This window comes from Carcharhinus amblyrhynchos, chromosome 7 (assembly GCF_965287045.1).
Source record: "Carcharhinus amblyrhynchos chromosome 7, sCarAmb.v2.hapA, whole genome shotgun sequence".
NCBI classification, from domain to species: Eukaryota; Metazoa; Chordata; class Chondrichthyes; order Carcharhiniformes; family Carcharhinidae; genus Carcharhinus; species Carcharhinus amblyrhynchos.
The window spans coordinates 43,097,620-43,125,437 of NC_137330.1; the positions used below are offsets into that span (position 1 = coordinate 43,097,620).

Sequence of the window (27,818 nt, forward strand, 5' to 3'; positions counted from 1 at the left end):
TGGAGCGCTGCGCCTTCATTAGGTGAGTGGAGAGTTGGGTTCACAAACACGGCATATATAGACAGAGGCTCAATTGCAAGATAATGGTTAGAATGTCACTGTAAACACATTAAAGAAGCCATCCCCTGTAGACAAGCAGGATCTGCTTAGATGAGGAGGAACTCAACAGACACTGAAAGACACCCTCATAAGAATGGGATATGGCACTCGATTCATCCATCGACAGTTCTGACGTGCCACAGTGAAAAACCGGAATGACCTCTGAAGACAAACGTGGGACACGACTGAGAGTGTCTTTCGTCATCCGGTACTTCCCAGGAGCAGAGAAACTATGACATCTTCTTTGGAGTCTTCAACATGTCATCGATGAAGATGAACATCTTGCCAAGGCCATCCCCACACCCCCACTACTTGCCTTCAAACAACCGCACAACCTCAAACAGACCATTGTTCGCAGTAAACTGCCCAGCCTTCAGGAGAACACCGACCATGACACCACACAACCCTGCCACAGCAACCTCTGCAAGACGTGCCAGATCATCGGCACGAGTGCCACCATCACATGAGGACACCACTCACCAAGTACACAGTACATACTCATGCGACTCGGCCAACATTGACTACTTCACATGCTGCAGGAAAGATGTCCCAAGGCATGGTACATTGGTGAGACCATGCAGACACTTCGACGATGAACAGACACTGTGCGACAGTAACTAGGCAGGAGCTTTCCCTTCCTGTTGGGAAACACTTCAGCAGTCAAGGGCATTCAACCTCCAAACTTCAGATAAGCGTTCTCCAAGGCCGCTTTCAAGACATAACAATACGGAATGGCCGAGCAAAAACTGATAGCTAAGTTCCACACAAATGAGGACAGTCTCAACAGGAATCTTGGGTTCATGTCGCACTACGTGTAACCCCCATGACTTGCTTGGGCTTGCAAAATCCTATTGTCCTAGCTTCAGACAATTGACACCTCTTTAACCCATGATTATCCCTCTCTCTACTCGCATTGTTTGCACTGTAAAGACTTGATTACCTGTAAAGATTTGCATTCCAACCATTACTTTGCAGTTGAGTCTCTGTCTATATACGCTGTGTTTGTGAACCCAATTCTCCACTCATCTGATGAAGGAGCTGCACTCCAAAAGCTTGTGATACCAAATAAACCTGTTGGACCTCAACCTGGTGTTGTGAGAGTTCTTACTCTGCCCACCCCAGTCCAAAGCTGGCATCTCCACATCATGGGATGTTTGAGGGCTAGAACATCTGCAGGGATAGCTACTAGGGCATAAAGACGACCAATTAAATACTGGATGACCAGCCATCCAGTACCAGCCTGATGATGCAACTCTGGAAGTGCTGTCAACTCCATGGTGCAGATTCAACGATATGCGGCAGTGGAACATCAGGCAGAGATTCGAGAGTCATTCAGCAGACTAAGATGAACAACGGAGGAGTCCATCCTGACATGCAATCACCTCAAGGCCACAATGGGAAGGCTGGCAACCACCATGAAGGTCTTGGTTCAGCAGATCTTGCTGGATTTATGTTCGGCCTTGCACTCCATGGCCACACACCATGGTGGGTACTATTAAGATGTAGGCAACATATGGGGCAAGGCATTTTGACCTCTCTCCAGTGCCCATGTATTCTGTTAATATATTTTGACCACTTCATATTCCATTTTAAATTGTTTGTATAAAACTACAAATTATTCCCCTTGTCAATTTTTTTTGTACTTTGATTGTTACCCGTTCCTTAACCACATTAGATCTTTGTTTCTCTTTCAGCTTTTAACATTATTGGGATGAATTTCAAGTGCAACTTCCCCATTTTCTTTGAGCATTTATAAACTAGGCTTGTATTCTCATCAATTTTCATCTTATTTTTCTTCTTTGTCTGAATTTTAAACATTTGGTGCAATGATGTTTGAGACAGTATCTACGCTTTCCCATGTCCATTTCAGATCTGATCACTATCATCACCTGATCTTTGTTGCTTTCCAGTTCAAATTTAATTTCTAATATCTGATTTGTTTCTTGATGCGTGAATTAGGGCAGTCTGTGACCCATTTGACTGATCAGCACAAGGTGTAATGAAGTAATCCTACACCACCCCTAAGAACATATATGGCTTTTTTTTTCTGTAGCTGTTATTCAGATAATTACCTGGCAAATTGAAATCTCCATTCGATGAGCTCAGTAGCATGGTATGAGGTTATGATACTGAACTAATAATCCAGATCCCTGGAGATGTGAATTCAAATCTCACCATAGTAGTTTATGAATTGGATTTAGTTAAACAAATATGGAATAAAAAATAGCAATAGTGACTGTGACCATGACCATGATTTTTTTTGTAAAAATCCAATTAGTTCATTAATTTCCTTTAGGGAGAGAAACTTATGCTTTTATCCTGTCTAGCCTACATGTAGTTCCAGATCTGTCTTAATTTGGATGATTTTTAACTGTCCTGTGAAGTAGCCTAAGCAAGCCATTTTAGCAGCTCACTATCACCTTCTCAAGAGCAAGTAAGGATGGTCAATAAATCTTGGCTTGCCAATGACATCCACAATCTGGATGAATAATAAAAAGTTAAAGTTGCTGAGTAAATCAATATGATTCAAATGCTGCTTAATGACTTAATTTTTTTATTTCATGCTACATTGATGTATGATAAGATGCTACATTGAAGATTATTTGTAAAATCGTGCTTTTTACTGTGTGCAGACTTGCAATCAGTAGCAGAGCAAACAAGTCACAATATAGAAACAAAAAGAGACACGGCTCAAGACTCATCTCGGAATTTGGAAGCAAGTGCCACAAATGGGGAATGCAAACATACAAGTAGGTGCTAAGACCGAGTATAATAGTTGCAAAAGAATCCTGTACAGTTTTTCATTTTTTAAAAAAACTGCCAGCATTTTTGAGATGTATATTTGGTGCTACTTCGTTCCATTACCAAATAATTAAAGTTTGAACATCTACCATTTGTGTACCATGTGTATAAATATTCCACCCTGTCTATAAAACTTCAGTTTTTTTCTGCTTATAATTGCAATTACATAACATTCATTCAATGCTATCTGCCTTGATAACTGATCATAATATCATGGTGTATTACTGTTGAGTTTTATAGGTTAAGTGATGTGGCATTTGGAATATATTGTAGGGAATTGTATTTGCAAAAATGAAAAGGAGTTTTTTTACTGGTGAGGGACTGGGAAATGTTTGCATTCTGAGAGATTGGATGTCTTTTTATATGAATCTCAAATATAATGTGCAAGCACAGAAAACAATTAAAAAAGCAAATGGTATGTTTGCCTTTATGCCAGAGATTGGAGTATAAGAGTGAAAAAGTCATATGATCATATAGAGCCTTGGTGAGACTATACTTGGAGTACTGAACACGATTTTGATCTCCTTACTTAAGGAAGCACATACTTAAGCATTTTGGAAGGCCTAATACAGATGGGAAATGTACAGGAAAGGGCAGAGCTCTTAAGAGTATTGATAGGCAGAGGGATCTGGGTGTACAGGTACGTAGTCACTGAAAGTGGTAACTCAGGTGGAGAAGGTAGTCAAGAAGGCACATAATGTGCTTGCCTTCATCACCAGCACAATGAGTTTAAAAATTGGTATGTTATGTTGCAGCTTTATAGAATTTTAGTTAGGCCACTCTTGGAATAGAGTGTTCAATTCTGGTAGCCGCACTCCCAGAAGGATGTGGAGACTTTGGAGAGGATACAGAAAAGATCTACTAGGATGTTGCCTGATATGGAGGGCATTAGCTATGAGGAGAAGTTGGAGAAACTTGGTTTGTTCTCAATGGAATGACGGAGGCTGAGGGGAGACCTGATAGAAGTCTACATGATTATGAGAGGTATGGATAGAGTGGATAGTTAGAAGCTTTTTCCCAGACTGGAAGAATCAATTACTAGGGGGCATAAGTTTAAGGTGCGAGGGGCAAGGTTTAAAGGAGATCTGTGAGGCAAGTTTTTTTTAAACGGAGCACGGTGGGTGCCTGGAACTTGCTGCCGGGGAAGGGAGTGGAAGCAGACACAATAGTGACTTAAGGGGCGTCTTGATAAATGCATGAATAGGATGGGAATAGGAATATGGTCCCCGGAAGGGTAGGGGGTTTTAGTTAAAAGGGCAGCATGGTCGGTGCAGGCTTGGAGGGCTGAAGGGCCTTTTCCTGTGCTGTAATTTTCTTTGCTCTCCATTCAAGAACAAAGAACAATGGAAATTCACCAGATTGATTCCTGAAATGAGGGGACTGTCTTATCAAGAGAGATTGAGTACACTGGGTCTATTCGCTGCAATTTAAAAAAGTGAGAAGTGAATTTATTGAAATGTATAAAATTCTTAATGGGTTTGCTATGTTTGATGCTGGGTGAATGTGCACAGTAATCAAGGAGCCTAGAACTAGTGGGGGTTACAGTCTCCAAATAAAGAGTTGGCTTTAGGATGAAGGTGAGAAATGTATTCCTCAAAGGGTTTTGAATCTTTGGAATTCTCTATCTATAAAGCTGTGGATGCTCAATCATTTACTTAAGATCAAGATGGTGTGGGAAGGAATTGAGATAGAAGATCAGACTTGATCATGTTGAATGATAGAGCAGACTTGAAGGTCAAAATGGCATACTAGTTCATATTTCGTATGCACTAATATCTATATGCCCTGGACTAACATTGGAAAATGGATGTTAAGTGGATACTGTGGTATTAAAGCAAACCAGTTTAAAAATTTGCTTTTAGCACTCGAGTTTGGGCTTAATTGTTGATTACCATAATTTGTATTTTTGGTGGAGTTGTTAAAACTGATGCCTCAGGTTTTGTACTTGTGCTGTAGAAGAACGAGAGATGTGGAGTGCTGACTGACATTCAATGACAGGTTTCAGAATGGCTCAGGGACAGAGGGAGAGGGCTCACAGGTTCTTGGATGAAGAACTGGGAGGAGAGATATCCTGTAGCTGTGGGGAGAGAGTGTGGGTAAAACAATCCACCCCCCCCCCCCCGCCTTGCACCCTGTAGCAGCTGCTGTTGCTTTGTTTTTGCTTCATGTCCTTCTCGCAACTCTTCTGCATATCTTAGCAAGATTCCCAGGACCAAGCATTCCTTTTCCCCTGGTGACTTCTATGGTACTTGATAAGGTAGTGTGACACAGCAGTTAACTGTAGTGAAGTCTTCAGAGAATTCCCGGAATACATGTTGATAAAACGTTATCCCAAAAAAATCAGTTTGTTATCATAACTGGGTTTGTCCTTGAATGAATTCCTTTGTTTTAAGCTTTTCCCATCTAAATGTATTGTCTGATCTAACTCTTGAGTTTTGTATGCTAAATGATACACATGTATAAACATGTTTGGATTTAGTTATGAAAAGTCTTTCAGATTAAGTATTCAGCTAACACATAGAAACATAGAAAATAGAAGCAGGAGTAGGCCATTGGGTCCTTTGAGCCTGCTGCGCCATTCTTTCTGACCGTGGCTGATCATCTGAATTAATATCTTGCTCGTGCCTTCCCCCCCCCATAATGCTTGATCCCTTTAGCCTCAAGAGCTATATCTAATTTCTTCTTCAAGATAAGTTGAGACAGCACTGTACACTGGTTGGCACGACTCCTTCACAGCGCCAGGGATCCGGGTTCGATTCCTGTCTTGGTTCATTGTCTGTGTGGAGCTTGTATATTCTTCACGTGCCTGCGTGGGTTTCCTCTGGGTGATGTGGTTTCCTCCACATTCCGAAAGGCGAGCTGGTTAGGTGCATTGGCCTGAACAGGCGCCGGACTCTGGCAACTAGGGGAATTTCGTTGCAGTGTTAATATAAGCCTTACTTATGACTAATAAATAAACTTTTAACTTTCGATGACACAACTTTACAGGGGAAATTGGACGGTTGATTACCAACACTGTTCATGAACAATGACATCCATCATTTTAATGCACTCACACATTCGCAGAAGCTTTTCTTTTCATACTGCTTAATCACCTGTGAGGTTGTAGACATGGAGTTACAGTGGTGACAGAGGTAAAAGAGAATAATAGACCATAGGGAGGGAGCATGTAGAGTATGGTAATTGGTTCGGAAGTGTAATGAAGAGACGGTAGAATATGGGGAGAGGAATGGACATTTGGGTGTACCAGAATGGGATTGGAGCCCAGAGAAATGCATATCTGTTTTTGTCAATACTGTACTGTTCCAAGTGCAAATAATGGGGAGAGCTGGGTATCAGTTTGGGAGAGAGGAGAATTGATGAGGTAAACAGAAGGGAGTAAATAGTCAACAGTGGGTTTGTGAGAAATTAATCTCTCTTTTAGAACCTGGGCCAGTAATGTGCAAAAATAAATGAATAATTTCTCTTCATCTGCCAGGCCTCATTAGTTGTATCTGCCTCCCAGTTCCATTTTGTAGCGTACCTGAACAGATGCCATGGTGTGACGATTAAGGGATTTTACAGTAACTTCATTGTAGTGTTAATGTAAGCCTACTTGTGACACTAATAACTAAACTTTAAAAAACCTTATTTAGAACAAGAAACCATTTTGATTAAGTAAATTAAGGCACGCTAGAAATGGCCCCATTGAGGGGCTGATTACCAATTAACTGTTAGCAATTGCAAACACTTTAGTGGATAGCATCTGATCTAATGCCTTCTCTGAAATTGACCAGCTGAAAACAAGTGAATACGTTGTCATAGTTAGACCCCACTGTTCTTTAGAGCTTGAGCCTTAGGCCAAATTCCGACCAACTGATCTTTCTCCTTCTTGACTACAGCTTTGTAATTTTGTCCAAATGGGATTGGGACTCTTGGATTAAATAGTTTTCACAGAGCTGGTGGAGAAGCTGCCCTGATGGGGGAAGTTGAAGAAGAAAGCAAACTTAAAAGTTCAAACAAACAACTTGCTCACCTCAAGCCAGAAAAGAAAAGGCAACCCATCACAAAAAAAAGATCAGAATTTGTAATTGAAGCAGAAAATACTGATTGCATTGCAGATCAGGCAGCATCTGTGGAGAGGGAAATGAAATTAAGGTTGATGACCTTTTGGTCAGACCTGAAGGAGTTGCAAACAAAAAATCATGCTGGCCATATTTTACTGGAACAGTAATTGCTTGTTAATGCCTAAGCTGCTGTTATTGTGCAAATCAGGAAATTAAATATGCCATGAGTTACAAATCTGGTTGGTTTACATCTCACGCGTAACCTCATTTTTTTGAGAACTTGGTAAATTTGCACTATGATTGCCTTTTGAACTCCGCATATGTTGAGTCTGATAATTAACACCGTAAAGTACCTTTTGTAATTGTTAATGAAATAGCAATGAACATCTTTGGCCAGAAATTGAACAGTTTAATTTGTAGAGTTTCATCCCTTATTATGAAGAGATTTTAAAATTGTTAATTTTCTAATCTTTTCTTGATTTTCCATACTGTCTTCCTTCTTAATCTAAGCTTTCTTGCCCTCCTCATTTTCCTCTCTGTACCTAATCAGACTTTCTCTGTTATTCTGGTTTCTAAATCATTAAATCTCATTAGTTAAGGAAGTAAAGTGTTGATCTTATAGAATCCAGGATCTAAGTGAACTGTATTGCTTTGTGCCGCACCATTAACTGCTTGTGGTTTTCGGGCAAGTTTTGACTCCAATTGTTTGGAGAATGTATGAACTGTCCATTTTGAGTAAGATCTAGCCTGTAACACTCTCATTGAGATCTGAGAACAGAATTTGTTGTATAGTGCCATCCAGTGGCCAGAACTTGTAATACCTGTGGACTAGTTATTTAACCATATACTATTAAGTATACAACACTATGAGCAATTCTGTGTTCGACAAGAATATTGAAGATACCTATGTTATTGCTGCTGACACATATTTAAAATGAGTTCTCAATTAAGTGTCCACCTCATACCAAATTTAAAATATAATGGCTGTCATCATCTGTTTCTGTGACTGTGTCCTGTGCTGCTGCTAGTTAACCAAAGCAGTTATCCATAGTACTATTAATTATTGAGATAATCAGTTTCTTGTTTTAAATTGCATTAATGATTAATTGTCATTAAATTTCATGGTTCAAATGCTGAACATGTTTTATATTTTATAACTTATTGTTGATTTATAATTTTACAATTCATTGACTAGTATTCAGTATCTCTTGCAATGCCAATCGACTTTAAACCCACCGAATTACTTGAACAATGAAGCTTCCTTGCTCTACCCAGCATGCTTTCTTAATATCCCCGAACATAAAACTGAACTAAAAGAAAAGAGCAAAACCTTTTTAATCTTGTAATCCAATGTAACATTTCTACTTGCACTGTTAGAGAGTTAAGCGAAGTAGATCACATTTCATTGTAGGCTCTCACCTCTATCCCTTTATGTCTGAAGAAGGCAGACTTGAACCAATATTGGGAAAACCACTTCAGCCATTAAGTGCCAGATCTAGCTGGGCCACATACAGCACCATTGGCCCTTTCTCTCATCTATGAAAATTGTTCATTATTGTAGGTTCATCATAAAATGCACATACAGGTCTTGTTTTTTCAGTACTGCCAACCATTGTCTTGACCCCTCTTCCCTATCATCTCCACCTCCACAGCCAGCAATGTGAGGAGCTTATGGATTTTCTGTTTGACACATTGGGTTCTATAGCTTCTCTCCTGTTTTCCCACATGTCTTCTCTGAGCTCATCTTATCCACAAGATTTACTTCTTACTCTCCTGACACAATTCCAACTTAACTACTGAAAACCCAATTTCTTTTTTTGATTCCCATGTTTGCTGACATTATTAATGGTTCTCTCTCCTTAGTTTCCTGTTTCCTTCAAATTGCCATCATTACTCATCTTCTCAAGAATTCAATCCCTGACCCCTCTGTCTATGCATATTATTGCACCATCTCCAACCTTCTTTTCCCCAAAAGTTTTTGATCATGTTGTCACCTCCAAAATACTTGAGCATTTTTTTCTAGAACTGCATGTTTGAATCTTTCAAAACAGAGATCTATTCCTGCTGCAAAATCAAAACAGCTCTTACTAGAGGCATAAATCACATTCTATGTGACAGTGACAAAAGGTAAACTATTCCTCCTTAACCTTCTCAATCTGTTCAGTCTGTGACACTATTGATCCACCAGTCTCTTCCAGAGCACCTCCATTTCCATCCAGCTGGGTGTCACTATCTAGTGACCTGGTTCCACCCGCGTTCATTTAATCATGCCCTAGAATCGCCACTAGTGGTTTCTTGTTTCATTTTCACATAGTTACTTCTGGTGTCCCTCAAAAACTTGTCATTGGCTCTCATCTTCATTCTTTACCTTGGCAAAAACACTGCAGGTTCCACATGTACACTGATGAAATCTAGTTCAACTTTGCTGCTACCTCCCTTGAACTTTTCACTTTCTAAATACTGCTTACGTACCATCCGATATTGGATAAGCAGAAATGTCCTCCAGTTGAATATTAGGGAGCTGAAGCCATTATCTTCAGTCCGCACTCTAGACTCCACACCTTCACCACCTATTTCATCCCTCTCCTTGGCAGATGCCTGATGCTGAACCTGCTATTCATAACCTCTGTGCATTGTCTGACTCCAAGATGAACTTTTAACTACGTATCCATGCTGTCACTTAAACCACCTAATTCTACATCCTGAATGATCTGACTCTCAGATTCTGCCTCAGCCCTTCTGCAGCTGAAGGCCTCATCCATGCATTTGCTACTTCTAGACCTGACTAAGCTAACATACTCCTGTCTGGGCTCCACCAGCATACCCTATATAACCTTGAGATCATCCAGAACTCTGCTGTCCATGTCCTGACTCAAACCTAGTCATTCATCACCCCTTTAATTTTGGCCTCTTAAACATCCCCAATTTTACTTTTTCCACCATTGGCAGCTTTGACTTCAGCTGTTTAGATACTAAATTCTGGAATTATTTCCCTAAACTTGATCTCAATTTTAGTTATCTGATCTCCTTATGTGGCTTGGTGTGATATTTTGTTTTATAATGCCTCTGTGTCATTCCTTGGGGACAGTTTATTCTATTGAAGATGCTATATAAATGCAAGTTCTTCCTGGTATTAAATTAATGGTTCTTTTCACAACTATGTAAAATGCAGCTTTTGGATCCATAGTAATTTTAACATTTTGCTAACTTAAGAGATGAACAATGCTTTTAGCAACCTGTTCTTCCACCTTTGGGTGCAGAAACAAATTTTAAACTAAATTAAAATTAACCAACACCATGATCATTACTGTTCAAAAAACCTGAAGTGCCAGAAAACTTGGTTTAAGCTAGAGGGTTGTGAAGGCAACTTACTTTGTGTACCATTTGTATTATAAATCAGCAGCTGGTTAATTTGTTCTGACAGTGTGTTAAGCACAGCAACAAAAGAACTCAGTGCATGTGTACCTCTGCGGAGCATTGCGACTCCTTGGGCAGTTAATTTAATATTTAGTATGGAATTTTAGGAGCACCTTAACTCTTTTGGTCTCCTGGGAACTTAGCTGGTCATTTCTTAACTGTACGATAAGAAGAAAATGCATTTAATCTGAATCAACCTCTCCTAGTTTTTACAACTGAGTATTTCATAGAATTATGTTTGGCACATTTACTGTATGTTACCTGGATCTAGGTTGGGATAAACAAAAATGTTGAAAGGGAGTTGTTTCATACAAAGCTATGATCCATTAATGTTGAAGGTAGCCAGCTGAAAAACATCCATTTGGTTTGCTGCTCCATGGGGTATACTACTGGTAAACACTGCAGGGGATTAGGAATATAGTAGTAATATCAAATGAATTGTCTCACTTTAGTATTGAGAATTTCTATTTCCTGTTACTCAACAGTTCACATTAAAAGGAAACCGCGTCGGCGTTCCAAATGGGGTCGAGGAATTATTAAGAAGCCAAGGAAGGTGATCCATCTCAAGAAAGAAGATGATTATATTAAAAATGATGAACATGATGGTGACCAAGGTGAAGAAAGTGAACTAGCAGAGAATGGAGAACTCGAAGTGAGTACAGATTACCATGAGAATGGCGATCTCTCCCTGACCAATGATGAATCATCGTGTGACATCATGGATGTTGCCCAGGTGGGAAATAAACTTGAAAATGGTACAATGGATAAAGGGAGAGACGCTGTCAAATCCACAGGAAAACAGGACTGTGCAGGCTATCAATTAGATGGGAATAATGAGTTTTCCAAAAGAAAAACAAACGCTGCTCCAGGAGAACAGTGTGTACCTAATGATGCATGCACTCCTGGCAAAGGATTGGTACCTAATGAGTGTACGTGGAGTGATGAATCTATGGCAAGTGCTGAAAGTGAATCTGTTCAAGAATGTTTGGCTGGCAGGACGTGTACATCTGGTAATCCTGCACCTGGTAGTGATTTGTCTGATGCAAAACATGAACCTGGAAGGGAACGTGAATCTACCAAGGAGTCCATGACTCAGCTTGTGCCAAATTCAAAGTTACCTATAGTGGAAAAAGACAAAAAGCAGCTTGTTGAAGATAGCACTCACACTGTCACTGGTGCAGCCATTGCAACAAAGTGTTCACAAAATGAAGATGTTGATCTAAAATCACTAGGACCTGAAAAAGATGGTAATCTTTTTTATTTACTAATAGGCACTTTATGTATAATACACAGGTTTGAATGTCTGAAGTTACTGTAATGTATAATTTGTGTTTTTGTCAGTTATAAATTAATTTTACTTTACAGTCATCACTCCAGTAAAATAGATTTGTGCTAGGTCATATTTTCCTGTATACTGTAAAATAATATAAAGCTGACTTCCAACACATTGTATAGTAGACCATTGACATGAAGTACATAATGTAAAATAGGTTTATGGATGACAAGCTAACTCACTTGGAGCTACTGTTTTACCTTTGAGTTCAGAATTTAAATCCAACCCACACCAGTAAGATAAGTATTTTCCTGATGAGAATTGCAACAGTTATATACAAAAATTATATATATGTTAATCATACGCGGATAAATGTGTAGTCGTCCATTTTGGCAGAACCAACGGGATGAACGAGTACACTATCAAGGGCAGAAGTCTGAGTAGTGTTGAAGAGCAGAAGGATCTAGGGGTCCGGGTCCACAGGACTCTTAAATCGGCCTCGCAGGTGGAGGAGGTGGTCAAAAAGGCATATGGTGTACTGGCCTTCATTAATCGAGGGATTGAGTTTAGGAGTCGGGAGGTAATGCTGCAACTTTATAAGACCCTTGTCAGGCCTCATTTAGAGTATTGTGCGCAGTTCTGGTCGCCTCACTATAGGAAAGATGTAGAAGCTATTGAGAGGGTACAGAGGAGATTTACAAGGATGTTGCCTGGACTGGGAGGCATGCCTTATGAAGTTAGGTTGAGGGAGCTGGGACTCTTTTCCCTGGAGAGACGAAGGTTGAGAGGCGACCTGATAGAAGTTTACAAAATGTTGAGAGGAATAGATAGGGTGGACTCTCAGAGGCTATTTCCCCGGGTTGAAATGGTTGCTACGAGAGGACACAGATTTAAGGTGCAAGGAGGGAAGTTCAGAAGTGATGTTAGGGGTAAGTTTTTCACTCAGAGGGTGGTGAGTGAATGGAATCGGCTGCCGTCAGTGGTGGTGGAGGCGAACTCGCTGGGGTCTTTTAAAAGACTTCTGGATGAGTATATGGGGTTTAATGAGATTGAGGGTTATAGATAGGTCTGTAGGTTGGTAGGTGTTGATGTGATCGGCGCAACTCGTGGGCCAAAGGGCCTGTTTGTGCTGTAGTGTTCTATGTTCTATGTTCATAGGCTGCCTCCTAATAAATGAGTCAGCCTCTTTAGATATTCAATCTTACTGATGTATAAAGTGGAAGTGGCACACAGGGTACAGTCATGGCTTTTGAGATTGGAATTGAGGCAGTGTAGAGGACACCTATGAATCGTTGGAGCAGAGTAGCGAAACTTTACATGGATGCCTCCATCTATGAAGCACCTAATTAGGGAGGACCATCTAGATGAGGAGAGAAAGGAAATTTCTGTTTATTTGTGCTTTTTTTTAGCTTTTTGGAAGTACAAATTGTGTTTGATTCAAAAATAAGTTGATGAGGAAATAAATGCTAATTTTAAAATGGCTCAAATCATTAGGCTAAATGTTTATTGCAGAAATATGATCAAGCCTTGTAATACAATGCTGGACATTATTAATGTCAATTAAAATCAGTTTAGCTTTTTTTTGGCTTAAAATTTTGAGCTGAAGGAATATCCATATTTTTGTTATGTGTGTAGTGTCAGTACCTATGAGCTGTAGGGTGGAGTTGCTTCTAATCTGTCCAGCAGTTTGCTTAAATTGAAGTTATAATATTGAATTTTCCATTTTGCAAGCTCAATGCCTTTAAAACCTCTCTGTGCATATTTGCCAAAATTAACAGTGATTTTATTTTCCATGAACCCATACTTGATGGGAACTGGAATGGAAATTGATTGTTGCATCCTTACACCTTTCAGACAAAGGCGATCTTCGAATAATTTATCTAATTCATAATCAAATCTGAACCAATCTGTTTCTGTGTTAAAATAAGTAGTGGAGAATGGTAGTGTGAGCACGTTGAGGGGAAATCTTGGAAATGAAAGAGAATGGACAATGCAATTGTGTGGAGTAGCAATAGGGGTATTGATAATTAAGAATGTGAGAGAAAGTGCAGAATTATAAACCTAAGGGTGCTCCCCATCAAATTGGATGAGAAGAGAAAAGGGTAATTTAATAAAGATAATTAGAAGCATAAAATGGATACAGCACAAAGACGTCATTTGGACAGTCGCATCTGTGCCGATTCTATGAAAACAACTCGGATGTCTCTCTTCTATGTAACACTGCATTTTTTTTCTTTGCAATTATTCAATTCACATTTGAAAGCCATGATTTTATCTGCCACCACACTGTCAGGCAACACATTTCTGATCCTAACCACTTGCTGAGTAAAACAGCTTTTCCTTATGTCTTCTCTGGTTCCTTTAGCTACACCTTAAATCAGTAATCTATATCTTGACCCTTCTGCCAATGGGAACAATTTCTCCCAATCTACTCTGCCCAGCCATCTCAAGATTTTAAACACATTCATCAAATCTCTCAACCTTCTCTTCAAGAACTACAGACTTAGCTTCGCCAGTCTCTCCACATGACTGATGTCTCTCACCTTGCGACCAATTTCATTTTTTTGCCCTCACTCCAAATTTTTCACATCCCGAAAAAAAGAATTGGGTGCAATTTTCAACTGAGGTTTAATCAATATTTTATAAGTGTTTGTCCATAACATCCATGATTTCTTTTATTCTCAATGTTTATACTAAAGCCCAAGAATCTATGTGCCTGTTCACTGCTTTCCAAATCTGCACTGCCACGTTCAATGATTTTTGCTCTTGCATCCTTTTTAGAATTGTATCCTTTTATTATTGCCTTTCCTTGTTGTTCTTACCAAAACACATCACTTCACACTTCTTCTGCCACCATTCCATCAGTTTGTCTATCATTAAGAGCTCAATATTTGAATGCACGTGGTATTTGTAGCAAGAAGTATGATTTTATGGTATAAAATAAATGGACATGATCTGATAAATGTTGCAAGGTGACCAAGGCTGGGAGCTGAACATTCAGAAGTACTTGTCATATTGAAAAAATGGGTGGATAGGAACGTAAGGTGGAGTAGCTCAGTTATTGAAGGATGAGATCGGTAGTGAGAAATAATCTTGCTTTAGACATGAAAATGTAGGACCAGTTTGGATAGAGATGAGAAATAGCAAATAAAAGAAGTCAATGGGAGCAGCAGTAGAAGCTACACTGTAGGACAGAGCATAAATCAAGAAATAATGAGGGCCTGTAAGAAAGGTTCTGCAATAATCATGGGTTTAATCTCATAGTTTGAACAAATCAAATTGACTGAGGTAGCCTTGAAGACAAGTTCATAAAGTATTTGGGGCAGTATCTTTGTGGAACTAAACAATTTTAGATCTGGTAATATGTAATGAGACATGGATGATTACTGATCTGTTGGTCAAGGATCCTCTCAGATAAAAATGATTGTGAAAATGTAGAATTTCACATTAAGCTGGAAGGTGAGAAACTTGGGTCTGAAATTAGTGTCTTAAATAAAGGCAAATAGAAAGATAGGAAAACAAATTTGGCTGAAGTGGACTGGGAAAACAGATTAAAAGTAATATGGTAGATAAACCCAATTAAGGAAATATTTCATAATTCTTACAGTTGAGGTAAAAGATTGTTTGCCTTTAAAATGAAGGAGGGTGAAGTGACCTGTTTTAAATACCATCTGACAGCTTTGACTATTGGCAGTTACTGGGAAGAAGATGAATGATGCTTATGCCTTGAAATGATTGCAGTCATTTGGTTGCTAGCAGTGGATAGAATGTGATTTTCCCAAGTCCCAAAATAGTGAAGAGAATGTTGGGTTGTAAACAGTTGTGTTTTAAGCTATCTATTTAGTTCGAACATGGAAGAGAGTCGGGCTCTCAAGGTTAGCTAATCAGTATATCTATCTGACTCCGAGGTCCACATGATTCACATTTGCCATGGCAATGAACTTTGAGATGATAGAAAAGGTACAGAGGAGACATTGTCATATCGGGTTACAGGCTTTCTGAAAATATCATTGAATATCACAGACAGGTCAGTCTCCCCAGATCTAGGAGAGTGAGCAGTTGGAGGCCAAAGTCTCCTTGGTTCATCAGAATGAAATGCAGGTGGAAGCTTACACTTGGATTGCAAATGCCAAATTGGTGAGGAGTTAAAAGAAGACTAGAAAATTCATCCAGCTTGCACTAGTGGAAGGATTTCCTGTAATATTCTCACCGTGGGCAATTATGGGATTAAAAGTTACCAAACTGAGAAATGTAAAGAATAAAAGTAGACCCTGTACAACTAAGAATCATTTTGGACTGATTCTGGGATAATTCAGTAACTACTTACAGGATATTGTAACGTATTCTTGACAGTACTTTTTTCAGTTGGGTTAAAAGGTTCTGTTTTGTAGTTTAAAGTGTAAATTGCTGACAAAAATATAATTTAGTTAATAGAACTTTTAGTCTGTTACAGTAAACGTCTTAAAATATGAAATTTGTCATATCTGTTCAGCTGTTAAATGGAAGTTCAATTTTTAAAAAAAATTATCGGTCTGTGTAGGGTCATAACAAATTGAGGCTCTTTGCAGGAGTTCACATCCATAGGTTGATACTGGGTCTGTTGTTGTTTCTCTGTTGCACCTTGTGGTGCACGAGTACACTCTCATTTTGTTTCCATTGCTGTGTTGTTCTTGGAAGAGGTCATTAGCATGTCACCAGAGGGGCTCTATTCTGCAATCAAGCATGGCTGATCAGGGGTCTCTCCTGATTTTACCACCTGCCATTGGCATGTTGGAGGAATTTTACAAGTTGATACTTAATCTGTTTGGCTGCATTATGAATGCACCTTCCTTGGCCATCAAGTTCTTGGGTAGGACTTGAACAGGGAGCTTCTGGTTCAGAGGCAGGGAAGCTGCCTGCTGTAATTACAAGGTTTCCTAAGACTGGGTTTGGCCAGAGTTTAAAAGATCAAGATTTTGCAGTAACTTTTGTAGTATCTGTTGAAAGCTCAAAATGTCTTCGTCTATTGCTGAAGTGTTCCTTGAAAGAGAGGATTTGCCTTTGAGTACATAAAACTTTAAGGTTACATCACCTCTGGATGTTGGAATTAAAAAAAAATCAATGTATTTACCCCTGATCAGCCATGCTTGATTGCAGAGAGGAGCCCCTCTGGTGACATGCCAGTGACATATTCCAAGAAAAACATTTCAATGAAAACAAATGAAAGTGTGCTCTTGCACCACAAGTTGTAAGAGAGAAACAACAACAGATCCAGTATCAACCTATGGGATTAAAAAAATTTCAATGTATTTACTAAAAACATACTTCAGTTTTGAGCAGGTTGAAACCAGGTCATTCAGTACATGTAGAACAGAAGACAGTGCACATGGAACAGGTATTGGAAGACTCTTCAGAACCTATCCCCCCAGTCATTTTGGACCATGTACGACTAAAGGTAACTAGTAGTTAATTGCTATTCTGTGGAGGTGTTATTAATTGACGAAAGTATTCTAGGACTCAAGTTTTGGTAAACTTTAATGAATTCTTAAGAATACAATAACAGAATATTAATCAATATTTTTATCCTCTGTGAATTATGGAGGCAGCCTATTCACAAATGATGAATACCTGTCTACAATATTTTTTATATATTATATAATCATCTATCATGTTTCAGTGCCTGTATTTTTCACCTTTCTTTCCTCTAACTGCTTAGTAACTTATATTTTTGTTATTAGAAGGGTTATGTAAGAATATAAACAATAGGGGCTGAAGTAGGTAATTTTAGCAAGGTCATGACTGATTTTCAAATTCAGTTTCACCTTCTCTTGCTATTCAATATTGCTTAATTTCCTTAGTACATAAAAGACCAACCTATCTTGAAAATTCTCAAAAGCTGAGTTATTCAGATCTCTTTGGGATAGAGAATTCAGAAGACTGACAAAATTTTGAGTGAAGAAATTTTTCCTCAACTCCGTTCTAAATGGCTTGTATCTTATTCTCAGACTTTGACCCTGTGTTTTTGTTTCCCCAGCTAGGGGAAACATTTTTGCAGCATCTATCCTGAAAAGTCCCTTAAGAACTTGTATGTTTGAATTGGATCATCTCTCAGGCTTTTGGAGCACAGGAAATATAGGCCTAGTCTTCTCAATCAATTATGTCCTTCCTTAGTGAAGGAGACCAGAACTGCACAGATTATTCCAGGTGTGGCTTCACCAATGTCTTGTGTAATTGTAGTAAGTTTTCTTTATTCTTGTATTCAGAGACCTTTGTAATGAAACCTGATTGCTGTATCTTTGTGCTAACCTGCTGATTCATGGGCAAAGACACTCAGTTGGCTCCAAATGCATACGTTTTCCCATCTTTCACCAACTTATCTACATCCTTTTGAAATTCCACACTCTCCTCTTTACAGTTTGCAAAACTTTCAAGTTTTGTATCCTCTGCATACTTTGTAAATTGTTTTGAAGATTTAGATCATTAATATGTATAATGAAAACCAATACTGATCCCTGGGGAACACCACTACAAATCACATTAATTATACATAGAAATCATAGAAATCCTACAGTGCAGAAAAAGGCCATCCTGTCTGCAGTGACAACAATCCCACCCCAGGACCGAACCCCACAAATTGACTCCACTAATCCCTCTAATCTATACATCCTGGGACACTAAGGGGCAATTCGGCATTGCCAGTCAACCTAAGCTGCACATCTTTAGACTGTAGGAGGAAACTGGAGCACCTGGAAGAAACACATGCAGACACAGGGAGAATGTGCAAACTCCACACAGACAGTGACCCAAGCCAGGAATTGAACCTGGATCCCTGGAGCTGTGAGGCAGCAGTGCTAACCATTGTGCCATCGTGCTGCCCAATACATCGACTATTATTCTCCGCTTCCTATTATTCAGTCAATTTTGTATCCACATTGTTATTCCATGAGCTATAACTTTTCTCAAGTCTGTTGTGTGGTACTTTATCAAATGCCTTCTGAAAGTCCAGTATACACCACATCAACAGCACCGCATTAATTGACCCTTTCTGTTACCTCCTCGAAAAACTCAGAAGTTAAACACAATTTCTCCTTTAGAAATCCATGTTGGTTCTTTTTACTCAACCTACATTTTTCCTTGTGACCAATTCGATCCCAAATAATTGTTTCTAAAAGTTTGCCCACTGCTGATGTGAAACTAACTGGTCTTTATTGGCTGGAGCTACCTTTACAGTCTTATTTGAAAAGAGCGAAACGTTTGCAATTCCCCAGTTCTCTGGCACCTTCCTTGAGTCTAGAGAAGACTACAAGATTATGGCCAGCACTCCTGTAATTTCCAATCTCAATTCCTTCAATATCCTTAGTTGCATCCTGTCCAGTCCCAGTGCCTTGTCAACTTTGAGTAGCAACAGTTTATTCAACACTTGCTCCTTATCAACTTTGAACCCTTGCTGGGATTGGGTTTCCTTGTCTGTCGCCGATGACCTGGTTAAAGATGGGTGCAAAGCATCCATTTAATACTGCAGCCATGCTGCCAGTCTCTGTGTGAATTTTCTTTAGGTCCCTAATCAGTCCTCCTCCCTCTTTTACCATCTTTTTACTGTTTATATACTTACAGTATATTTTGGGATTTCCCTTGTTGGCTTCCAATCTTTTCTCATAATCCTTCTTTGCTTCTCTAATGTGCTTTTTCAACTCCCCTATAAATCTTGTGTGTTTCTCTTGGTTCTCAACTATATTATCTACCTGAAACCTGACATAAGCAGATTGTTTCTTCCTTATTTTAATTTCTATCTCCTTTTCATCCAGGAGGCTCTGGATTTGTTTGTTCTACCTTTCCCTTTTAAGGGAATAAATCTAGTCTGTGTCCAGACCTTTGTTTGAAGGTAGCCCATTGTTCAGCTACGGTTTTTCCTGCCAAACTTTCACTCCATTTCAACCAGCCCAGGTTGGTTCTTGCCTGATTCAAGTCCCACAGTTAATAACTATTGCTCTGGATTGCTTATTATGCTTTTCTATCTTCACCCTAAACCTTGAAATACAATGATCACTGTCCCCTTAATGTTCCCCCACTGACATTTGATCAACTTGGTCCACATCATTTCCAAGAACGAGGCCCAACAGTGCAACCCTTCTTGAAGAATAAGGCACATACTACTGTAGAAACATTTCCTGAACACAGTCTAAGAAATTTTGCTCTCCTTCGCCATTTATACTATCACTGTCCCAGTCTACATGCAGGTAAATAAATACCCCATTACAACTACATTATAATGTTTGCATATGTCTGTAATTTTCCGTCAGATTTGTTCTTTTACAGCCTTCTCATTTTTTGGTGGTCTAAAGACTACACCGAGCAATTTAATTGCACTCTTTTTGTTCCTTAACTCTGGCCGAATTGATTCTGTCCTTGAACACTCTCTAGATATACAATGCTTTCCTTAACCAATACTGCCATCCTTCCTTTCGTATCTTTTCGCTTTGTACCCAGGAATATTTAACACACAGTCCTGCCTTTCTGTTATCACTACAAAATTATTGCCGGAAACCTCTGAATTCACCCATGGCTGGGATTCTCCGTTCCTGCTGTAGCGAATGGATCTCTGGCTGAGCGCCAAATTCTCCATTCTTGCTGGCAGTGGTCACGGGACGAATGTGATCAAAGAATCTCGTTCTACCTTTTCTGTGTCTGTAACTCCCTGATCTTATTTGCTATCCCCAGTCTTATTTACTACATTCTGATTTCCCATACATGCACAGTAACCCTAATTTAAATGTCATTAATTTCTCCTTACTACAAATTCATCTATTAACATAGTATTCTCTATACTATTGCCATGTGTTTCTTCCAGCATTTTATGCATCCTGGTATTCCCCTCTAATATTTGCCACACGAGCTGAGTTAGTTTAAAACCCTCCCAAAAGCATTAGCAAGGAACTCTGTTCAGGGGTAATCCATCCACTTGTCCAAGTGCCATCTCCCCCAGAGCTAGTTCCAATGTCCCAGGAATCTGAAACTTTCCCTCTGCACCATTTTTCCAGCCACTTGTTTCCAGCTTATTGTCCTATTTTTGTGCTCATTTGCGCACGACACTGGGTGTAATCTGGAGATTATTATATTTGAGGTCCTGCTTGTTAATTTCCTACCTACTTACCAAAATTATGATTGCAGGACTCCATTACCCACCCCTTCCTATCTAAATCTTGGTACCAGTGTGGACCTCGACCTCTGGCTATTCACCCTCGCCCTGTAGAATGTCCTGCAGCCACTGCGATGTCCTTGATCCTGACACCAGGGAAGCAAAATGCCATCCTGTCTAAGGCCACATTCTATGGTCACAGAAATGCCTCTCTGTTCCCCTAACTAATAAATTGCCAATCATGATTGCTCTGTCCTTTTTGTTCTGTACAGCCAAGCTGCTGGTGGTGCCTCAAACCTGGTTCTTACTGCACACCTCTTGAGAAACCAGCATCCGTAGCAGCTTCCAAAACTGGAAAACAATTTCGGAATGAGACTGCTGCCCTATCAGCCTAGTTCTTTTGGATTGGCTGTAGTCACCCATTCTCTCTCTGTCTCCGGGCCTTTAAGCTGCTGTGTGATCACTTCTCTGAACATATTACCTATGTAGCTCTCAGCCTTGTGGATGCTAATTACAGCCTGCCGAATTGTCTTGTTCATTCCCTCTCTGTTTTCTTCGTGTTAACTAATCCTTAATCCATCTCCAATTTTATCAGCCTTAACATGATGTAATAACCTCTTAAGGGGGTGGCTTATCGAATGTTTTTTGAGAAATCTAAGTATACCTCATCTACAGTCATGTCCTTAAATAGATTCCAGCACTTTACCAACTGCTGATAGTTGGCTAGCAGGTCTTTAGCTCCCTGTTTTCTCTTTCCTCATTTCTTAATTGTGTTTGCTACCTTCCAGTTCTTGGGAACTGTCTTAGAATTTAGAATATTGGTAGTCGAAACTAATGTAGCCACCACCTGCAAAGTTATGTCTAAAATACAAGAACGCAGGTCATTGGATCCAAGGATTTGTTGTCACTTCATCCCATTAATTTCTGCAGTACTATTTCTTTTCTTATACTGAACTCTTAAGTTCCTCATTCTTGCTATACCCATGGTTCTCCATTATTTCCATAATGTTTTCTACCGTGTAAACAGATGCACTTAAATATCTCTGTCACTTCTTATTCTGCATTGTAATTTGACCAGTCTCTGAAGAGCTCACCATTACTTTCACTATTTTTTTTCTGTTTACATGTTATAGAAATGTTTACGTCTATTTGTCTTCTGTTAGGCAAGAAGGGAGAATAAGCTGCAATTTTGCAACCACCTAGATTAGATCAGTTCCTCTTTAGCAAGGAGAGAAGAAAAAAGAGGCTTTGTAATTTAGCCGATGCATTTGACTGAAGGTTTTATTTTTCAGCTACTTCCAGATTTTACTGACTAAAGTCAGTTTGACAAAGGAGAAGACTGTGTTTCAGCAACAGATTTGCTAGGCCAATTTTGTGTTTGGGCAAATGCCTCAAATGAAGGCAGGCAGCCTTCAAGCTTCACCTAGTATAAATGCTGCAGTATGCTTTTTTAATTCTTTCATGGAGAATGTGCATCACTGGCTAGTTCAGCATTTATTGCTCAGTCCTAACTGCCCTTGAAAACTTGGTGATGAGCTGCATTCTTGAAGTGCTGCAAGCCATGTAGTGTAAGTACATTCACAGTACTGTTAGTGAGGGAGTTCCAGGATTTTCACCCAGTGCCAGTGAAGAAATGGCAATATATTTCCAAGTCAGGATGTTGAGTGACTTGGAGGAAAGCCTGCAGCTGGTGTCATCTGTATCTGTTGCCCGTGTCCTTTTAGGTGGTAGAGGGATTGGAAGGTGCTGTCAAAGTAGCTTTGTGAGTTGTTGAGTGATCTTTTAGATGGCGCATACTGTTGCCACTGCGTCAGTGGTGGAAGGAATGAATGTTTGAGGTGGTGGATGGGCTCACAATCAAGTGGGCTGCTTTGTTCTGAGTGTTTTTGGAACTGCATGCATCCAATAAAATGAAGAGTATTCCATCACACTTCCAACTTGTGGATGGTGGACAGGCTTTGTGGAGTCAGCTGGTGCGATGCCTATTGCAGAATTCCCAGCCTTTGACCTCTTAGCTACAGTAATTATATGGCTGGTCCTGTTCAGTTTCTGATCAACGTGAACCCCCAGCACGTTGATAGAGAGGGTTTACCAATGTTAGTACTGTTGAATATCATGAGATAGTCATTGCTTGGCACGTATGTGGCACGAATGTTACTTTCCACTTATCAGCTCATGCCTGATATTGTCCAGATCTTGCTGCATATGGACATAGACTGCTTTCGTATTTAGGGGTTGAGTGGTGCAATCATCAGCAAACATCCCCATTTCTGACGATAAGGAAGGTCATTGACGAAGCAGCTGAAGATGGTTGGGCCTAGACCACTACCCTGAGGAACCTCTGCAGCAATGTCCCAGGACTGAGATGATTGACTTCCAACAACAGCACCATCATTTTTGTTCTAGGTATAACTATAACTAGTGGAGGGTTTTTGAAGTTACTTTGCAGTTTCAGAAATCTCACACCTCATTATCTTTGGGAACTGTACAGCCCAACTTCAAAGGGAGCTACATTGAAGGCCTTTTTTGTATTTGCAATGGAGAATCTTAAGACAATGGCCTTTCAAACATTCACTTTAACCCATACTGGTAGTCCTGAAGATCAGGCTGAATTCCAGGTCCAGGATAAATGTCCTTTGTTGAAAACCTTATGATGAGGTAATGACACATGACTTAAGCTGCTGGCTAGTTAAATTAGCGCCTTGCTGACCTGCATAGCTCAGTCTGCTGTTTAGCATCATACCGTATGAGCTCTGGCCTTGCTTTGAACACTTGACCTCACCTACCCTGCTTCTGCTGGAAGTTCTGTACCATTGCTGATAAGACTGATTAATCTCTGTGCCCGTCTCATCTTGTGAAGCCCATTGCAGCAGAAAAGTGAATTCTCCAACATTGGTTTTCAGCACTGATCTCCGTGATGGAATAAATACTTGATTGGACTTTGCTCTGGATTCGGGATTCTGAAACTCATGTGAAACAATATTACTTTTCTTTGCGATCTCTACTTTAAATATTTCTTTTCCCTCTCTTTACTATCTGCACATTTGAATGTGTGCAAATAAATGAACCCTTTGAGTTCATTGTATCACAGGTTTGATGTGGGATTATTATTAGAAAATTGAAACGCATCAAAACCAAAATATGCTACCATTTATAAAGTGAAACAAATCAAAACAGGTGATGAGAGAGAAATTGGTATCATTTAAATTAATTCTCTCTTATCCACAATAGTCGCTAGATGCCAGTGTTGTTGCAGTAATAGACCAGCTTAGCTATGGGCCTTCTTCGTTCTGGAGTACATGCTTTCAGCAGTATTGCTGGAATGTTGTCAGTGCCCACAGCCTTTGCAGTGTCCTGTGTCGTCGTCCATTTTTCGATTTCACATGGAGTGTGTAGAATCATCTGAAAACTGACCGTGATGCTGGGGACCCCAGAAGGAGGCTGAAATGAATCATCCAACCAGTATATCTGGCTGAAGATGGTTGCAGATAACCTATTTCAAAGCTTTGTTGATTATACGTTTTAAGCCATTGACAATGATGCATGACATTCCCCAAATTTAATTTGTGCTTTTATGTTAGCTGCACTCAAATTTACTGATAGCTTTCTGTTTCGAGAAGTAAATGATTCTCCTGAGGTTCTTTTTGGAAGCTGCTATCCATGAGAAGTACATCCATCATGATGCATGAATTTCAGGTTGTATGGATTGTTTCAGCATCAATTTTCCAATATTTAGGGTTTAGGTAACTGGCTTTTTAAAATTTAAGTTCTGTTAGAAGTTTGTGGAATAGTTACTAAAAAAGTATTGATGAATATTGATCAGAAAGACTTTGAAGTCAATAGTGTAATTATTGAAGGTCTCATACTTTAGAAGATCATGATTCCTGTTCTGAAGTCATCTATGGTTTGCTGAAAGTTGAGCCTAACGAGATTACTTGAATTTTCTTTTGTAGCATATTCTCCAGTTGGCCACTAAGAAGAGCAATAATTTTACGGTTGATCAACTCGAAAAGCTTTATTCTTTGCTTAGTCAATGCATCTATCGTCATCGCAAAGAATATGACAAATCCCATTTGCTTGAGGTAAGCAGCAGGTTTAAGTTCAACTTGATATTAACTTTAAGGCAACTAATCACAGTTGGGCAAACAAATATTATGGCCTGGACTTACTTTCTCAAGTCAGGTGCGCATAAATGCAAAACAGACACACACACACAGACACAAAGACACTCACTTCATGAAACCTACCATCGCTTAAACCTTGACCTTCCATGAACTTTAAAATATCATTCACTCCGTTAAACCATTTTATAGATATTCTGGGGTTTTAGGTTGTTTTTGTTTGATGAAACTTTCTACATGGGTCTTTTTCTCTTGAGCAGTTAATTGGTTTTATTTTTGAATCTATTTCCTACAGGTAGAATGATTGGGGAATTTAATTGAATTACCTTTTTTTAAGTTAAATGCTGAAAACAGTTTGCATTGAAAGGAATGCTGTCGCCCTTAGTTTTTATATTTCATGTCAGTGTTTATTCCACTGCAAATCTATAACAGTGTGGTGCAGTTTGAAATCTGCTTATTGATACATTTTTATGATTTTAATTGATGTAGGAAATGGAGAATCTGTTAAAGACCTTTCAGACATTCCTGTGAACCTTTGAAGAGGAGCAGGTTCATCATATAAACTGCTTGCAGGGAAGCAGCCTTCTGAGCCATTCAGCAACATTCAGAGCCTAGGTCTTAATCTCTCTCTTTGTGAATTGGTGCTATTGTCTCAGGTACCTGGAACAGACCAGCCTACAGAACCAAACTGGACATGATTGAGATTACACATTCAAAACCACTTGCCATCACTGTTGCACAGTCTGGTGCTATAAAATATAAAGGTGGTTCTCATTGGTTTTTCTCCCCAACATTAACTTGCCATCATTGAATGCAATGGAGCAGAACTTCATAACTTAAGAAACTGGATAGAGTGATTCAGCCTATTTTATTAATTTTTGACAACATTTAGCTTAAGATTCGCTTTTATATTGATGGATTTTGGAGTTTTGAATGTTCATTTTGTAGTGGATTAAACCCTGTTGATGCTTGCGTCATGATAAATTGCTGGAGTAACTGGATGCAATTTTGAGTAATTTAAAGCCACTGACTGCTATCATAGTGTAGGCTTTATTTCTGAACTGAAGCTGGTGTTTTGTTTTCTTTCTTTCTAAGCACACAATGTGAGAATTAACACAATTGCAGGTCCAGTGCTACAAAACCCACTATCCAAACATCCACTACAGCCTCTTCACAGGATAAGGTGCATTATAACAAAATATGCAAAACATACTCACAAAAAAAACAGTGATCTTGGACTACTGCAGCTATATGTTGAGCTACCTCAGCTTTTTCAGTCACACAGTTTACCAGTTACCATCAGTGTTTGCTGAATACTGTAAGTAGTGTGTACGTACTACAGTTTACTTTCTAAAGCTAAGGTACTTGATTATAAGACATTTTTGCAGTTCCTCATACAACTTGCAAATTTTTGGCTTCAAGAAACTGCAGTAATCCAAAGTGCTCTTCAGAATTCCCATCTGAATCTTGAACTCCCAACTTGAATAAATTTCAGTAAAATGACTGCTTGGGACTATCTATTTAAAATGTAGAGAAATAAAAGTTTATAGAAATTTAATAAGACTAATAGGAACTCACATGAATTTCATTGACATACGTTTTCACAGTGATGTTTTCCTTACCTATTTATTGAAGAAGTATAACTGCAAGAGGGTATTTTACAATCTAAACTACACTAAACTAACAGCATTTTTTATGGAGCAAATTTGGGAAATTGTTATTACAAACTGTACATTTGTTGAAAAACATAGCTGAATTTTGTAGCACGTTTCTGATTAAAAAGGGTTAAATAGGTCTCAGGAACTGCTGCATCCTTACTGTTTTTGAAATGAATTGTTTGTTCTCTATTCCATTTGCAATTTTACGTCCTGTGCCAGTAGCAGCATTGGTAGCATCAAACAAAACCTAAAAATATTTTTACGTGTGTTGTACCAAATTTAATAATCGTTTAAGTCTCCTCCCTTACCTGATTTCCCCCATGCAACTTGTTTTATCTAGCTTCCTTTCAACAGAGGATGTATTTTGTCTTTTGCATTTGTTTTATGTCACGTGTTTCATAATCCCACCTCCACTGAATATGGGAATGCCAGGTCATGTAGATGAACATGGGATTCATCATAATATAAGCTTGAATTCCTTTGAAAAGCAGCATTGGCTGTTGTATTTGTACATTTCTTTTCCTAGTCATTGGTGTCTTGTTTTGGTTTCATATAAAGGTGTGTGTCTATTTTTTGTTTGATTGCTTAGCTTTGCAACATTAACTATGCTATATATTGAATTCTATAGTTATTGCGCATTGTATTAAAATGACTTTCCATTTTTTGAATTTCACATTAGTGTGAGATAATAAGTTATTTAAATGTTTTGTTTTTAAACTTTGGAATTTGGAATACTTTTACTGTAATTTGTAAGCCAACTGCTGTGAAATACTTGAATAAAGGTGAGAAGCAAGAATATTGTGACTACATTTGAATCAATTAATGTAGAAAAGCTATGCAATCTGAAGGGTTCCTGCACTAATGATTAATGGACTTCACTTTCTTTGCGGAGTTTTGTGGTCAATTGATGTGAGCATGCAGGAATGTCATGGAAATCATGGAGTTTGAGGATCAGATGCTGTTTTCACAAAGTTAATGTTGGAGTGACACAAATCATCTTGAGGTGATTCACAGTTCAGTGGTTATCTTTTCCTTGCTGCAAGTTGGTGCTTGGACATTAATAACATACGTTAATTTAGATATGGGAATGTATTTCCTTGTTGCATTATACCATCTTTTGAGTTGTTATGTAAAGTAAAAGCTCCTTTATGCAAATCAAATACTAAAGTTTTTCTTTTGGAGTAGTTCTTAGAAAATTTTCATGGTTACTTAACAGTTCTATAACATCACAAAAGATATGTGCTTCAATCAGGTCTTTAAATTACTTGTTGACAAAATTACACATGA

At 39.0% G+C, this 27,818-nt stretch overlaps 1 protein-coding gene across 2 annotated transcripts in view; it reads left to right on the forward strand.

The window, feature by feature from the left end:
- Nucleotides 1-27,327, forward strand: part of atad2b (ATPase family AAA domain containing 2B) — a 135,905-nt gene extending 108,578 nt beyond the window's left edge. For both annotated transcript variants that reach the window (XM_080192212.1, XM_080192211.1), the window contains exons 24-28: nucleotides 2,733-2,849; nucleotides 10,850-11,611; nucleotides 16,947-17,071; nucleotides 24,706-24,834; nucleotides 25,363-27,327. In XM_080192212.1, the coding sequence (XP_080048338.1) occupies nucleotides 2,733-2,849; nucleotides 10,850-11,611; nucleotides 16,947-17,071; nucleotides 24,706-24,834; nucleotides 25,363-25,404 (1,175 nt within the window). In that variant the 3' untranslated portion in view covers nucleotides 25,405-27,327. The remainder of the gene's footprint in view (nucleotides 1-2,732; nucleotides 2,850-10,849; nucleotides 11,612-16,946; nucleotides 17,072-24,705; nucleotides 24,835-25,362) is intronic.
- The last annotated feature ends 491 nt before the right edge of the window (nucleotides 27,328-27,818 follow it).